The following is a 16,368-nucleotide window of genomic DNA, read 5'->3' as shown; positions in this document are numbered from 1 at the left end:
GCACAAATATTTCATAATCAATATGATGGCATGAAATGCATAATACTTGAAAAATAATGATCAAAATGCTATTTAAAGTAGTTTTAGATGGAGTGTAGCATGTCGTAGTATGAGTCAATTTTCTAAAAGTATGTCATGAAAACTACCCACATATACTTGAACTTCACTTTGTTGCACACATTTACTGTAATGCATGCACAGATGCAGACATCAGACTGAACAGTGTACCATTGAGTGTTATGCGGAAAAATCACAAAAGTAAAGAAACTGCAGCATAAAGTAGCCAGAGATGGACAGATCACCTCACTGACATAAAAAAAGAAATAAATACAGATTGGCACTGCAGCAAGTAAAGGACAATAGCCTAAATAGTTCATTCATCTAAAAAAAACAAAAAACAACTAGAGGCAGCAAAATCCCTTGTAATCCACCTTCTGCTTTACTCTTTTTCTCACTTTGCCTTGCGCTTCTCTTGTGTGAGTGACTTACCCAGAGTTTCTCAGCTTAGAGATCCACGGCGTAACCAAGCGTCCGTTCTTCTGTTCTCAACCATCCAAGAGCATTTTGAGGGTTCAAACCTGTCTCGACAAGCTTCCACAACTCTGCCTCTCTTATGTGCGGAGAGCGGTGTGATGTTTAACCTCACAGCTGTGAGTCACAAATACTCAAATGTACATGCATATTGCACTGGTTGAGCAAGACCAGAAGAATGAAGATGCAACTAAGAAGGTTTGTCACAACTCTTTCCTCTCTTTTCCTCTCCCTCTCCTCCTCTCCCTTCTCTTCACGCTATCAAACCACAGAGCTTCTGTACTCCACCGTTTACTCTTCCTCCAGCTACAGCAGTGTGTGTATGAACACGTCACCCCCTCTCTTTTTCTGTCTCATTTGTTCGCTCTCCGTTCTCAAGCTCCTCATTTGTGCTCTCCGCCTGGTTACTATGGATACTCTGCTCCCAACCAGCGAGGAGCTGCTGTGGTTGCGTGCTATAGTGGGAGTGCAATGCAGGTGACCGTTTCCTTAGCTTCGGTGAAGCAGTGCAAGTGTGAGATCTCTCTCTGATTTCTCTGCCTCATTCTCCCCCTGTATTTGTTTGCCCTTCCTCCCTCCTTCTCTCTCTCTCTCTCTCTCTCTCTCTCTCTCTCTCTCTCTCTCTCTCTCTCTCTCTCTCTCTCTCTCTCTCTCTCCTCCTTTCAAGCTTTATTGTTTAACCTGCTCAGTGCCGGTGCTCCGCTCACTGCAGTAAGACTGTGATAAATTCATTTATTCTTTCATGCGTTCCATTTTCCATTAAAAGAGAATCTTATCTTATGCAACCAGCAGATGTTCCATCTGACACCTTAGTCTGCATTTTTAAAGAGAGATTAAAGTTGTCCACCCAATCATTCATGAAACATAAGCACAACAAAATTCTGTGTAAATTAGAGAAAGACTGAAAACAACTTTTACCTTTATTTTTACAGATATTCAACTAGCTGAGGTTCGACTGCATTCTGCATATTATGTTGGGAAATTGTATGCGTTACTTTCTGCTATTAAAAGATTACTGTTTAACGCGTTAAAAACAATATTTTTTTTTTCACTTCCTGTGGGTAAAATTGGCATATGTAAATTTCACGCACACACCTGACTCGACTGCGCATCCTAGCACAGTGTAGCTGTGCACACTTTTGCGCTATGCATGTCCAGCACATAATAAACACGGGAGCAGATTTAATGTATGGAGAATGGAGACTTCACACGCAAGCAGTGAGCCAGGTGTGGGAGAGATACGGGCAAGGTGCTGTATCTCTTTGCATCGCCCGAAAATGCTCACTTACTGTCATCTGATCCAGTATCAAAAGTACAACCGTGCAAAATTGACCCAGCATGTGCACTATAGATACTGAATGGCAGAGAGAGAAAATAATGGTTTTGAAATTTTAAACTTCAGCAAGTAAAACATTCAATTGGTTTGTATCTGTTTGTAAAGTGTCTAATAGTGCATTGGCAATGCACACTCTAGTTTCTCTTGCCTATAAAGCTTGATATAAATTGAATCTTCCCATTTATTCCTATTACAGCCCTAGTTTTTATTGATGTAGTTTAATGATTATTTAAATGATAGTAATAAACATATTTTTTTTTTGTTCAAAATTAAGCATACAAATAATCAGTATTTGTCTAGGTCAATATCGGTCAAAAAACTATATTGGTAAATCTGTAGTGTAAATCATTCTTAAGTCCAATAAGTCCAATTTACGTTAGAATGGTTTTACGGTGGAAAAAGTGAATAAACTTTACATCTTTTACCCAAGCATTCATACGTGTTTGCTCAAATTACATACAGAAGCTAGTGCAACAAAAATGTAAGCTATAACGTAATATGAATTGACATCACTGTGAGTTCAAATAATTTTATTATGTGAGAAGAAAGAGACAGCGGAGTGATCCTTAAGACTCAGATATGTCAAAAATCAGTTGCCTATTATACAATTTAGTGGTCATTATACTGATCAAGTACTCCAGAGATGTGCAATAAATACACATACATTTCTATGGTTTGAATCCCACGCCTCCCCCTTGCACGTCATGCTTACTAATTCTATGTTTATGATGTTGTTTTGGTTACAGTCTTTAAGAAATAGCCTTCTAGTGAGTGTTGGTGTGTTAAGGGCCACTGGAAGTGTAAGAACAAGACTCAGCAGTCATGCGCCAAAAATGTGTGTCAGTATGTGTTAATTGAACAAATGTACCCACAAGCCTATCCACCCACACACACACTACATATACAGAGCAACAGACACACTTACACCCTCAATGTGTCTTTCATGTTAAAGAAAATATTTGATCATCATTAAGGTGTAAGGGAGTGTAATGTAAAAAACAGAAAAAACAGTGAGTGTGTTTGATGAACTTGCTGTGTTAACGAAGGCAGTAGCCATCTGCTAGTGTAAGAAAAGACAATTTGCAATCTGTGCGATTGGATAGGTGACAGGAAGTAATGAAAACAGGAACACAACACAAAGGAAATGGAAACTCATTATAACAGGCACACACTTACACACACAGTCTGTGAATTGTAAGCATCAGACCACACACACTTAAAAGATACATGCCCTTACACACTTACTCACACACAAACACGTCAGTTTTGAATCATCCATGCATAACGCAAGCTGTCTCTATGGTAACTACCACTAGCAGTCATGGCAAGCGGGTAACAGTTGTCAAAAAAAGGGCTAAACTATTATTACGAGCTAAATGACTTCTGAACGCCTAACAACACAGCCAAGAGAACAGCAAACATAAACCAGCATACCGACGGTTGATGAGACCGAACGTGCCACAGTGTGTGTGATATATGAGAACAAGTGCTATTTAAATAAACAGTATTTATATACAATGGTAATATGGATATCAGAACTGCACTAAACATGGATGTTGTACAATATTGTGACATGGCTCCAATGTATCAAGATTTCCAAGCTGATGGGGGAGATGCATGACACCCGGGACGGAGAGGTTTGGTGACCTTGGTGTGCACACATGTTAAGTTTGTACATTAGTACAGAGATGATTTCACCTCTAAAGAACTAAATTGTGCCAAAAAAATGACTAAATCAGCAATTAAGAGAGGGGTGGCCAATGGGGTGTCCAGGCTTTGGTCCATGGTGGCCACATCCACCCCTGGCTTCCAGACTGGTTTGAGTGGATTCCATTTGTGAATTCAGCTCACAAATGATGTTTGAATTAGAACTAATGGAAACACTGAACAATAAGGTTGTATTCATTAAGATCAGTTAACTACTGTATATAAGAGAGAGAAAAAACTAACAATGAACAATACTATTATAGCTCTACTATTAGTTAAATTACACTACATTTTTTACATTAGAAATTAACATTAGTTAAAGCAACATGAACTAACAATGAACAACAGAATATTTAAAAATGAATCAAGATTAATACATCTGCAGTAAAAAATTGTTGTACATTGTTAGTTCATGATAACTAATGAATTTATTAATGCTAATGAAAAGAACCTTATTGTAATGTATTACCTAACTAATGAATAAAATAGATTAAAATGTAAAATAAATATAGTGTACAATGAACTCTTATATCCTTTGCACACCAGAGGCAATACGATAATGTGAAAGGAATCGCTGAGGAATGGCCCTTTCACATTAAAATCGAAGCGAATGAACTCTGTTAGCACACAACAGTATTATATTAGAGCCAAAAGGCAAAACAATTAAATGCAATGGCAAAAAAAAAAAAAAATGCAGCAATATGTAATAATTATAAAGACAATCTACGTAAGATCAGAAATAACATTTATGGATGCAAGGCAGTGATGCAGCAATATCACTTATATGTTAAGAGAACCCATATGAGAAAAAAGTTACTCAAGTTACTTCAGCGTTTAATGTTGGTGGTCAAAACTGCTTTCTGTGCTTTAATGCCTCCAGTTGTGCTGGTTTTGGTAAGTGCAGCGGCTCATGACATGCGTTATTCTAAGCTCATATTTTATTGTTCAGGGCATTTCATCACCGTAAAAAAAAAAAAAACCTTGCTTTGTCGGTGCTCGAATGTTCGCTCCAGGTGTGAATGGCTTCATAGGAATCCAAGAAATCGAGATTCAAAGGTGAACTGGGAGGAAAAAATTGTGTTAGGTGTGCAAAGGCCTTTTTATTGTAATGCTTATATTTTTTTACAATTATAATTTTGTTTTGGACATAATATATAATGTCATTTTAGATTTTGTTTTGGTTTATAGACTTTTTTGCATATCACAGTATTTGATGTCATTCAACACATTTTGTACATCGCTTGAAGAAGAGTATTTAACAAGAATAACATGTTTTTCAACATGAAAATGGTGGGGAAAAAATAAGCTTCTTTTATAAGTTTGATTGAACAAACGATTGCAAATGAATCAATTATCAAAAAAGCTGCTGGTTGTGGCACTAGTTGGAAGCACACATTTGTACAACCAATAAGACACAGAATGGTCCATTTTTAAATAAATAAAAAACAAATCCTTAAAAGTGATAGTATATAAATTAAACACAAGTATACAATGTGTGTGTGTGTGTGTGTGTGTGTGTGTGTGTGTGTGTGTGTGTGTGTGTGTAGAGAGAGAGAGAGCTGCTGAAGAATGCTCTTATGATGAATATTATCAGATGAATGCCTGTGGTAACCCTGAGGCTGGACACACACGCAAGTCTATGACTCACTAATAGGGTACATACAGGCCCTTACATGCATGGAATGATGTTAATATTCTACACGAGGAACACATGAGACAAACAGTCCAAAACACACACAACACAAAACCTGACAGTTTGACATCAGCTGGCTTTTTAAAGAGACCAATTGTTCCATGTCAATGAATCATGTTTTGCACCTTCACTCTCTGAACGCTCACATTGAATTACTCCTGCTCCTCTGAAAAGCAGAAACCTGCATGTCAACACTGTTTACAATCACAATATGATCCCAATTTTTCTCAATGTTAATATGCAGAGTGAAAACAGCCCTCTCAAGTCAACAGTCTTGTTCCTCTCTATTTCACTCATGTAAGCTGACAACATTTTTGCCAGCTGAAGCCGGATAGTTCAAACCAAGATGCAAAATACGCCTGTGAAATAAATGATAATCTGATTAATAATGAGAATAAATAATAAGAAAAAGGAAACCAGTGAGGAATAAAAATAAAGCTGAAATTGACCTACACACTTCACACACACGGTATCAAAACATACATAGTTCATGCACAACAAATACAAATTCATTCATTCATTTATTCATTTATTTATTCATTTATTTCAGGTAATGGCACAGAAGTACAAGGCAAACAAATATTGTTAAGTCATACAGTTTAAAACAAACATAGTAACAAGTATTTATTATAACAACAGTACCAACAATTTTAAGAAGAATAAACAATGCCAACAATGGTAATGGACAATATACCGACGATGTTAATGGACAATACCAACGATGGTTAGGAAACATTGAGCACATGTTAACACTATAAGACAGAGTACAACAGCAATGTAAATTAAAGATCCTCATCTCTGTATTTTAACCAGACCTGATGTTTATATAACAGTTTAAATTGATGAATAGTTTTACATTGCTTTTGTTGCAAGTCCAGTTTGTTCCAGAGTTTCACTCCGCATACAGACACACAATAATGTTTACGAGTGGTTTGGGCTCTTTGTAATGAAAAATATCCAAAACCTCTCAAGTTATGAGCTCGCACTGGAATTTGAAAAAAACGTTGTAAGTTAGGCGGTAATAAGTTGTTAAATGCTTTATATAGGACTATTGATGTATTGTATTTTACAAGATCATCAAATTTTAACAGCTTTGACTGCGTAAACAGATTATGAGTATGTTCTAGAAAACCAACCTTATGAATGATCCTCACAGCTCTTATCTGTAATATAATCAGAGGATTTATTGTGTTCTGGTAATTATTTCCCCACACTTCAACACAAAACATAAGGTATGGTAGTACCAGGGTGCAGTATAAAGTACGGAGTGCATTCTCTTCAAGGTATAGTTTTGCTTTATTTATAATTGAGAGGCTTTTGGAGATTTTTGATTTTATGTATCTGACATGGGGTTTCCATGACAATTTACTGTCAATTTTTACTCCCAAAATATATTTTCACTCACAGTTTCAATTAGGGTACCATCAATACTTATTCTCTGTTTAGACATTTTGTTGCGATTACCGAACATCATTATCTTAGTTTTAATTATATTCAACGATAATTTATTTGTATCCATCCACTTTTTTATTATATTTAGTTCCCTGTTTACCGTATTTACGAGCTCATTATAATCATCACTACTGTAGAATATATTCGTGTCGTCTGCAAATAGTATAAGTTTCAGTACTTTGGATATATTAAAAATATCATTTATATACACATTAAACAGTTTTGGCCACACCACAAACAATGCCAAGAGTATCTGATAAATACTGACAAATTTTTACAAACTGTAACCTCCCTGTTAAATAACTTTTTAACCAATCTCCAGCCAGCCCCTTAATTCCATATCTTTCCATCTTATTTAATAGGATTGAATGATTAATAGTATCAAAGGCTTTTTTTTAGATCAATAAAGATACCAACTGCATACATTTTTTGCTCCAGTGCATTAGTAATTTCTTCAATAGCTTCAGTTATTGCCATTGAGGTAGTTCTTTTGGACCTAAAACCATACTGACCATCATTAATTACATGATGTTTCTCGAGAAACTTTTCAAGTCGAGAATTGAAGAGTTTCTCTCTGAAAACTGAGGCAAAAGAGAGATTGGTCTGTAATTAGTAAAAGCGTATTTGTTATCCTTTTTGAAGAGTGGAATTACTTTAGCGATTTTCATTTTACTTGGAAAGCAGCCAGTCTGGAATGACAAGTTACAAATATAAGTTAAAGGTTTTACAATATTCAATATAACTTTTTTAATCAATATCATGCTGATATCATGACAGTCAGTGGAGAACTTATTTTTACATTTCCACACAATGTTTGTCACTTCCTGCTCATTTGTAGCTGAGAGGAAGAATGAACTAATAAAATAGTTCTGGGGCCATCTAGTGAACAGAATGTGCATTGCATATCTTTGTCTGAGAATACTTGTTAGCCCAAACTGTAAAATCAGGCTTGCATTGGTTTAAATGTAACTCTTGCAGAATTTCTCAACAGCAACCAGATATACTAGTGATGTGATAAATACAATAATAATGGTTTATATCACATCATGTGTTTGTGACAAAAATCAAAATGAAGCACTGCTAGAGTCATGAGGTGATATTACATTAATCATTAATTAATAATAGGGGTATCAGTGGACATGCAAATGCAAGCTTTATAAAATTAATACACAGAATATAAATAAAATCAATAACTTAGCCACTGAATATGTTCAAATGAAACATGCCACTGGGTTATGATCATCTGATGCAATATGAAAGGGATGTACTGTAGTTTGATATGAGCTGGACTGAAATTTAGCCCCAATTCTGTCATGTTTTACTATTGACTTAAGCAAAATCAATAAAATCCACACACATAAACGCATGCACGCACGCGCACACACACACACACACACACACACACACACACACACACACACACACACACACACACACACACACACACACACACACACACACACACACACACCTGGTTGTCTTTCTAGTAGCCTCAACATCTGTTGCCCTGAGCATTTATGAGCTGATTTAATCTGGACCACTCCACAGATGCTATTTTTCTCCCCCATTGTGCTCTGTCTCTTCCCTTCTGCTTCACATTGTTCAGTCTCCCCTCTATCTCAAATCAAAACTAGAGTACTACCGCTGTGCTATCAGTCACCTATTTCATATTGAGCTAAACTCTCCACCAAACACAAACACAAAGCAGGAATCCTCTGTCATTTTTTTCTCCTTAGACATCCATACATGCCCACTGCTGCATACAACGCTTTATAAAGTGTCTTCTCTTCTACTCTCTCTCTCTCTGTCTCATTTACAGCAGAGAGTTCATGACCTGGGACACAGAGCTGTTCTGTGATCCCTCTGAAGAGAGTCTCATTAAAAGAAGTTCAGAATGTCCCATTCCGTGAACTGCTCAACCACGCACACACACAAAGGAACGGAAAGTCAAAGATGTATAAGATCGTTCTCTGCAGGTCATCCAACAGCATTTTATTTTCTCTTTCCTACATGTCCAGCATTCCGATTTCGCAACAGAGGGATAGTTTACCAAAAAATGAAAATTCTGTCATCGTTTACTGACTCATGTCGGTCCAAAGCGTGACTTTCTTTCTTCCATAGAACACAACAGGAGAAATGTTGAAGAATGTATTGTCACATATTTCTATAAAATGAAATTGAACGTGGATCCGAATTTGAGCACAAAAATGACAAAAAAAAAAAATAAACAAAAAAAGTCCTTAAAAATATAATAAAAGTAGTCCAAAAAGTAGCACTTTACAAAGCTAAAGTATGGACTTGGCATATTGCACACAAGACAAAGAGACATTTATGAAATCTTTTTGCATACAATGAAAGTGAAGGGCGACTGATACTAGGCTAACAATCAGCCTAATATCTTCTTTTGTGTTCCACCGAAGAAAGAACATCTTACAGGTTTGAAACAAAATAAGGGTGAGTAAATGAAGATGGAATAAAAATGTTTTGGGGTACACTATCCCTTAAAAGTCTGCAAGGGAATGGACAGCTATTCACACTACGATAATCATAATGTAAAGTGTATAAAGGCGCTTCCTATATGCACAGTGGTGTTGTTAGGCAGACCTTCTGCCTACATCAGTGCTAATGAAGCTGTGTGTGTTAATTATACACTGACCCTGAGGGAATGAAAGAATGTTACAAACTCTAAACCTCCCAGAACACACACACACACACACACACACACACACACACACACACACACACACACACACACACACACACACATCACGTGGGGTTTACTGCAGTTGCATGGTCACAACACACATAAGCAAACACACGCAAACACAGCACATCCAAGGACACAATTTTTTAGCCCAATTAAATTCATCAAACAGCATAAAATACCAATGTTCCTCTCCTTGTCTCCCTCTTGTGGCCAAACATAACGTGTTTATTCCCAATGCAGCATTTTTGTTGATAGTTTCAACCGGGAGTGGGTGTATGTGTGTGTTTTTTTTCTTTAAGAGCTGAAGAAATCACATCCCACATTATTATATAATCTGTCTCTTCTTTCTCATTCTCTCACCATTTCTCTCTCTTGGTTGAAACCTGAGTGAAATTAGCATACGTGGTACATGAGGCTGTAATTAGTCATCTACACAGAATCTGTTAAAGCAGCATGCCACATGATTTTACTGTCATCAAACATGCCATTTAGTCTTTACCAAACACAAGACAATTCAACCAAGCATTCACGATTCCCGTTTTACACACACGGGCTGCAGATATAACCACCAATACTTCCCAAAAATGCAGACTTGCTTATAAAATCTGAGCAATAGCAAGATATTTCCACAAACGCTAGCATTACATCAGTTTTTTCCCACCCTGTTTAATCACTGCAGTCGAAGGCAAGAAAAAATCAGACAGGGTTGTTTATCAAACAAATAAAATTATAGGGAAGACTCAGAGCCAACCAAAACCACATTATGACAAATCGACCAATAGAACGTCAGAATGATTTAGGACGATCTCTTACAACCTCTGGTTGCCATTTTGAACAATCTCTAGCAAACTGTTTTATTTCAAAAGACTGCTTCATTCCAACAGCACAAACTCAAGTATACATAGCAGTACGATATAGCTAAACACTTAACTGTATTTACATAAAATATTATTTATGAACCAAGGGACAAACGAATGCGGACAATCATTCATTTGGAATTGAATAGCATAATAACATGGCAACAGACATGCACTCTTTAAACAGCGTGTCTTTTTTTTGGTTTTTTACTGGTCACCTTCTTAACTAGCTTAACCAGCTTGGACCAGCTTAATCAGAAAGACCATGCTTGGCAGCATTTTGGTTGGTGAACAATCTAGGTATGCTTGTCCACCAGCTAGACCAGCTGGTGAAAGTCAGGCTGGTCTTTTGAGCAGGGTAAGAAGAGAAAATGCCTTGAGAACTTACATTAATGAGCTCGATCTCCCAGATCTTCTTGACAAGCTCCATTGATGTGTAGCCATTGATGAGGAAGGACTTGGTGTAGTCTCCCAGCTCCAGAGACTCCAGCCATTCAGCCACTGAGGTGGGGTTATTTCCATCGTAACCAATGGGTCGCACCTTGGAAACATGGAAACAGCTGTTAAACTACCATATCAACAAAAAAAACTAAAAGGTTGGGCACAGTTTGGGTTATAAATACAGTGGTACAGCATGAGGATATTTAGATATTATGACTGTGTATTGAAATAAACAAGAAAGGTAAAGTGTGTCAAAACTTTATTGTTGACTTGACAAAGCCAGGCTTGAAAGTTTAAAAAAAGCATCATCATGCTCATCATCTTGAGGGAGCCCGCCTTGTCATGATGGAGCAGCTGAATGACCTCCTTGCTTCGGGGAGAGTTGTATTTGCGGTACTGGAGCAATTGTACATCGTTTTATTACATGCTGCCAGGAGACTCCGCAGAATGAGTGTAATATCTCATATGAAGAGGGCTGAAATGGCAGCTATGCCCATACGCCGCCAGCCTCCGTATACCTGGGAATGCCTACGCTCAAAACTGTTCTAGCAGATTGTGAGAACCCACGTGAGAACCCCCAAGGGCTATGTTCGAAGAATGGTGTGCCAAAGTCAGAGCCATTCACATCAAGCTATCGCACACCCATAACATGTGCACAAATGTTCAAAATAACATGTTGTTGTTTTGCGAATCAACTTGTTCCATCACCTTATTGTGCATTTTGACTTATGCAAAACTCAAAACACCTCTGTCTAGCGCATAAATATTGAAGCGAATTTTGAGAGTGTATGCACACATCAAGCATTTCCAAATAGGTGCAAATTTTAAATCTGCATTAAAATTGTTGGATGGAAACCCACCAAATTATATAATAAATCAGTTCTTTTTCATAACCTGTAGCTCAACTGGTAGATCATGGCACTAGCAACATCAAGGTTATATGTTTGATTCCCCAGTGTAAAATAAACGTGAATGCTTGAATGCATTGTAAGTTAATTTGGATAAAAGCTTCTGCCATATGCATTACTGTAAATAAATGTAAATGTAGGTAGAGAGAGAAAGAGAGAGATACAAGCTATTAGCTAAGCTGAGAGTGAAAGTGCTGACCACAGATGAAAAGTTGAGTTTTTCACTGTGAACCCTTGTATCTCTCTCTCTCTCTCTCTCTCTCTCTCTCTCTCTCTCTCTCTCCCCATCTCACACACATAACATTTTATGTCCGCAGTTTCACTTTTAGTGATATCTGTGCTTTGGAATTGGATTTGACAGATGGTCCTCACACATATGAATAGTGATTGCCAATCTGTCATGTCTGAGGTTGTTTGAACACAAGTAGCTTTGCACATTAGTGTAAGTGTGTGAATGTTCGTGTCCGTCCTATCTTATCACAGCACAAACAACCATTCTCTCATCTCACTCTCTCTATTTGTCCTTTCAAAGATTGTGAAGTAGCAGGAGTAGAAGGTTGTTTGGGACACAGGAGAGATTTATTTGATGTCAAGCCCCTTGCGCGCACACACACACACACACACACACACACACACACGCACACACACACACACACACACACACACACACACACACACACACACACACTCACACACACACACACACACACACACACACACACACACACACACACACACACACACACACACACACACACATTGGTGCAGCTATCATTATGAGGACTCTCCACAGACATAATGACTTTCATACTATACAAACTATAGATTATATCCCCTAACCCTCACAAAAAACTTTCTGCATTTTTACATAAATAAAAATAAATAAATATTCTTTAGATATAATGACCTGCAGATAAAGTTAACCATTATTTTTATTGAAATTTTTTAATATCCCTTACACATACAGTATATGCTGATGAATCACAGCAATATACAAACAAGGGGAGTACTGGCACTTTGAGCACTGTATATGAAACATCAAATTTGTTCTGCTTGGTTGGGATTTTGTCACGTCACACAGCATTTACAAATGTTATTAACATTTTCTAGAACATTTGGCACCACATTTGGACACAGTAAAAGTTGATCAATGTTGTTGTTTTTTTTTTAAAACAAAAATCTGATGAATTTTAAAACTGTTGGTCTTCATAAAGTTTAAAGTTAACTTAAAATATTATTTTATGATATTTTGTGTGACCCTAGGCAGTCCCAGACATCTGAACTCACCCTTGGCAACAGACGAATAGCCTGCAGGAATCGCTGTCTGTGGGCGGAGTTTAAAATCCCGATCTCCAGCAGGTCCTGGTCCTCCACTACATTACTGCCCTGCAGCACAAAATCAGACAATCAAATCATTTATATTTCTACTAATAAGAGTACATTAAAAGAGAACTATGGTTTAACACATGGTTTAAAAGACAGCAAAATATGCCTGGAGATAGTAATTGGGCAGATTGAAGATTTGCATCTCTTTTACATGGACACATAATAAATAAGGCATAAGCGAGAATTTACTTGAATTAATAAATGCACCCACAGCCATTCAGAATGCATGAAAACCCCAATCAGGAGATCAACAAGCCCATCAAACAGTTTTCCAAATCATCATACTACCACTTGATGTGCACAGATGCAAGAAATTGATTACACACATACACACACACACACACACAGAGAGAGCGAGAGAGAGAGAGAGAGAGAGAGAGAGAGAGAGAGAGAGAGAGAGAGAGCTATTAATACACCGCTGTTTCATGCTGATTTTCACCTTTTTTGACCTTTCATTAACTCCAATCCGACCAGTCAACTTCCTATCCAACAGAGCCAGAGATTTGAAAAACACACTATCCCCAACACACATGCAATACACACCTATCTATCTATGAAAATATAAGGTGTTAGAGAATGAATGCATAAATGGAAAATAAAGTCTATGATGTGTCAGTATTGCTCTATAAAACTGAATAACCTTGGCGATTCCACTTTAGTATAATGTATTGCTGATGAAATGAACCCTGAACACCAACATCTGCTCTTATTCACAGCAATACAACTTCAGACCAGAGTAATAGCATGACAAATAGAGGTTAGATCGTGTTCTGAGACATTACTATTCACTTGCAGCACAGACCTGCCAAAAGCCTACTGCTTAGCGCATACTGCACAGTATACACTGGGTGTGCCTCAATCACCTCCCTAGAGTAGTAGTCAGTTTATTGACCAGGGATTCAACCTTTTCTATGGCTATCCCCTTGTCATAATCTATCTGGTGCACTTAAATTTGTGCTCCCTAGAAATTCCCAGAATGCTCTGTAAATCCAGTGACCATCTGCTCCTCTTTTAAAAGATTTTGTTTGTATTATCTTTCATCCCTAATGTGCATAGATGCATATAATGTGCATGTGTATGTATATACAGTAATTCTGTGGACTTATAAGTACCAGAATTGTTAAAAGATGATTAAAAGAAAATGTTTTCATTTGTGCATGTTCACTTGCATAATAGTACTGTACTTTTAAACTGCAATATAAAGATGCATTATAGTGTCTTTTATAAAGCAATGTTGTTGATTCATACCAGCTGAATTTTAATGTGCAACCTTGTAATAGTGTTCAGTGGATCAACACCCTCGCCAGTGCCAAGTTCATAATACTGATTCACGACAAGGAGAACTAGGGAGTGGGATTAGACACAGCCACTTCATTTATATTTATATATATAAATAATATGTGAAACCGTATGCATTATGCAAAGATAAATGTTTAAAACAGTACTATGCAACACTGTTGTCATATGACCTTATTGCACCACCTGTTTAATTCAGCAAGTGGCATTAAGTTATTTAAGAAATAGTTAGTTTTTTGAGATTTTTTTGTTGAGATTTTTATGTTTCCTCTCGTATCTGGATCAAACAAAACCTTTACACCTTGCATAACACAAGCTTGTGTCTCAAAGCGGAGTAATTAGACATGATTAATTTAAACAAAGCTCTAGTGATTTAAGCATCTGTACCATTAAACTCTGTGTAATTATGCAAGTTGCAATAAGTATATTGGCTTGCTCAGCATACTACCATACTATTCTTCTTATTACTACTTCTGACATAGACTGATATGGCAGAAGAAGTGAGAGTAGTAGAAGTAGAATGCCATTCCGAACTCATCCCTTAAAGCTTACATCATTGTTTTCATCAGAGAATCTGGCCAATAGTGAATTAGCTGTGTCGTCATCAGAGCTTGTGCAACTGCTCTGGAGCAACTGCACCGGCTGAGACAGTTGACTGGTCTTGGCTAACTCTTGCGCACTTTGATGGCATACATCACAGTGATGTGGCAATGGCACCGACTAAAGTTGGACAAAATTTCTATGCAACATGCACTGCTTCAACATTTACATGTAATGCAAAATCGGGTGTAATTAGTAAAAATCTACACATATTAATCGGTTTATTTTCAAACCATAAATGAAATCCGTTTAAGGTGTTACATGACCACACAAGTTGACTGCTTTTTAGGCATAATCGGTATAAAAATATTCATGTAAACATGCTCACTGTGACAAGACACACCATATTGTCCTCAATCAATCTGTCAATAATCCTGAGCACACGGTTAATTGGTAAAAGGTGCAATCACATTTGCTTTGTAGAGCGAAATTCCCTAGGTGAAATACAGTCATATCAAAGGGCATCCGTGTGATCGTGAATTACTAGCGATTGACTTCCGGAGGCAAAATGTTTTCGTGTGGAGTTCAAGTTTGGTGAACTCTGACAGGCGAACTCGCTGCGATCAATAGGAAGTTGCTTGGAATTTAAAAATGTATCTTTAAATTCACTCTCAAAAGAGTATAAAGTGCAGCATTAAAAAGAGGCTGCTTGGCAATTCTATTTTGCTTGATTCAAACATGCTTAATATTCACCCATGGCTTTTTTTTCTGCTGAATTCTGCCATGCAAAGTTAAATGTGACGCGCCTTAACAATGATTACATCTGCCAAACTTCCTTAACAACCAAGTGGACAAAAGTCTTCATCCTCAGAAAGCTGAAAAGCCACAACCAGTGTCAGAAATTATTATAATTTTTAATTATTATTATTAATAACCCAGAATCATCCCAAGAGTTGTTTTTCAGGGGCATTTTCCACCTAGATGAGGGAATTTTTATCCTCTTAATCAATATACACTGATCAGCCACAACAGTGTATAACAATATAACTTTGCCGCCATAACAGTGCCAACCCACATCTTAAAATAGCATTCTGAGGTTATATTCTTCTCACCACAATTGAACAGAGCAGTTATCTGAGTTACCGTAGACTTTGTCAGTTTGAATCAGTCTGGCCATTCTCTGCTGACCTCTCCCATCAACAAGGTGTCTCCATCAACAGAACTGCCACTCACTGGATGTTTTTTGTTTTTGGCACCATTTTGGTAAATTCTAGAGACTGTTGTGTGTGAAAATCGCAGGAGATCAGCAGTTATAGAAATACTCAAACCAGTCCATTTGCCCATTTGGCACCAACAATCATCCGTGCGATTATCTAATCAGACAATCGTGTGGCAGCAATTTTGAGTGCAATGCATAAATCTACAGATACTGGGATTTTCACTCACAACAGTCTCTAGAGTTTATTCAGAATGGTGCCAAAAACAAAAAACAACCAGTGAGCGGCAGTTGTGTG

At 37.3% G+C, this 16,368-nt stretch overlaps 1 protein-coding gene across 5 annotated transcripts in view; it reads right to left on the bottom strand.

Moving 5' to 3' along the window:
• The window catches only part of LOC127637164 (ankyrin repeat and sterile alpha motif domain-containing protein 1B-like), a 213,690-nt gene that overhangs the window by 44,326 nt on the left and 152,996 nt on the right, over positions 1-16,368 (bottom strand). For all 5 annotated transcript variants that reach the window (XM_052118089.1, XM_052118088.1, XM_052118087.1 and 2 more), the window contains 2 exons: positions 12,920-13,018; positions 10,672-10,824 (listed from right to left, as the gene is read on the bottom strand). In XM_052118089.1, coding sequence (XP_051974049.1) covers positions 10,672-10,824; positions 12,920-13,018 — 252 coding nt within the window. The remainder of the gene's footprint in view (positions 1-10,671; positions 10,825-12,919; positions 13,019-16,368) is intronic.

The sequence above is a fragment of the Xyrauchen texanus genome, chromosome 45 (genome assembly GCF_025860055.1).
Source record: "Xyrauchen texanus isolate HMW12.3.18 chromosome 45, RBS_HiC_50CHRs, whole genome shotgun sequence".
Lineage (NCBI taxonomy): Eukaryota > Metazoa > Chordata > Actinopteri > Cypriniformes > Catostomidae > Xyrauchen > Xyrauchen texanus.
This window is presented reverse-complemented; position numbering and strand designations above follow the sequence as displayed.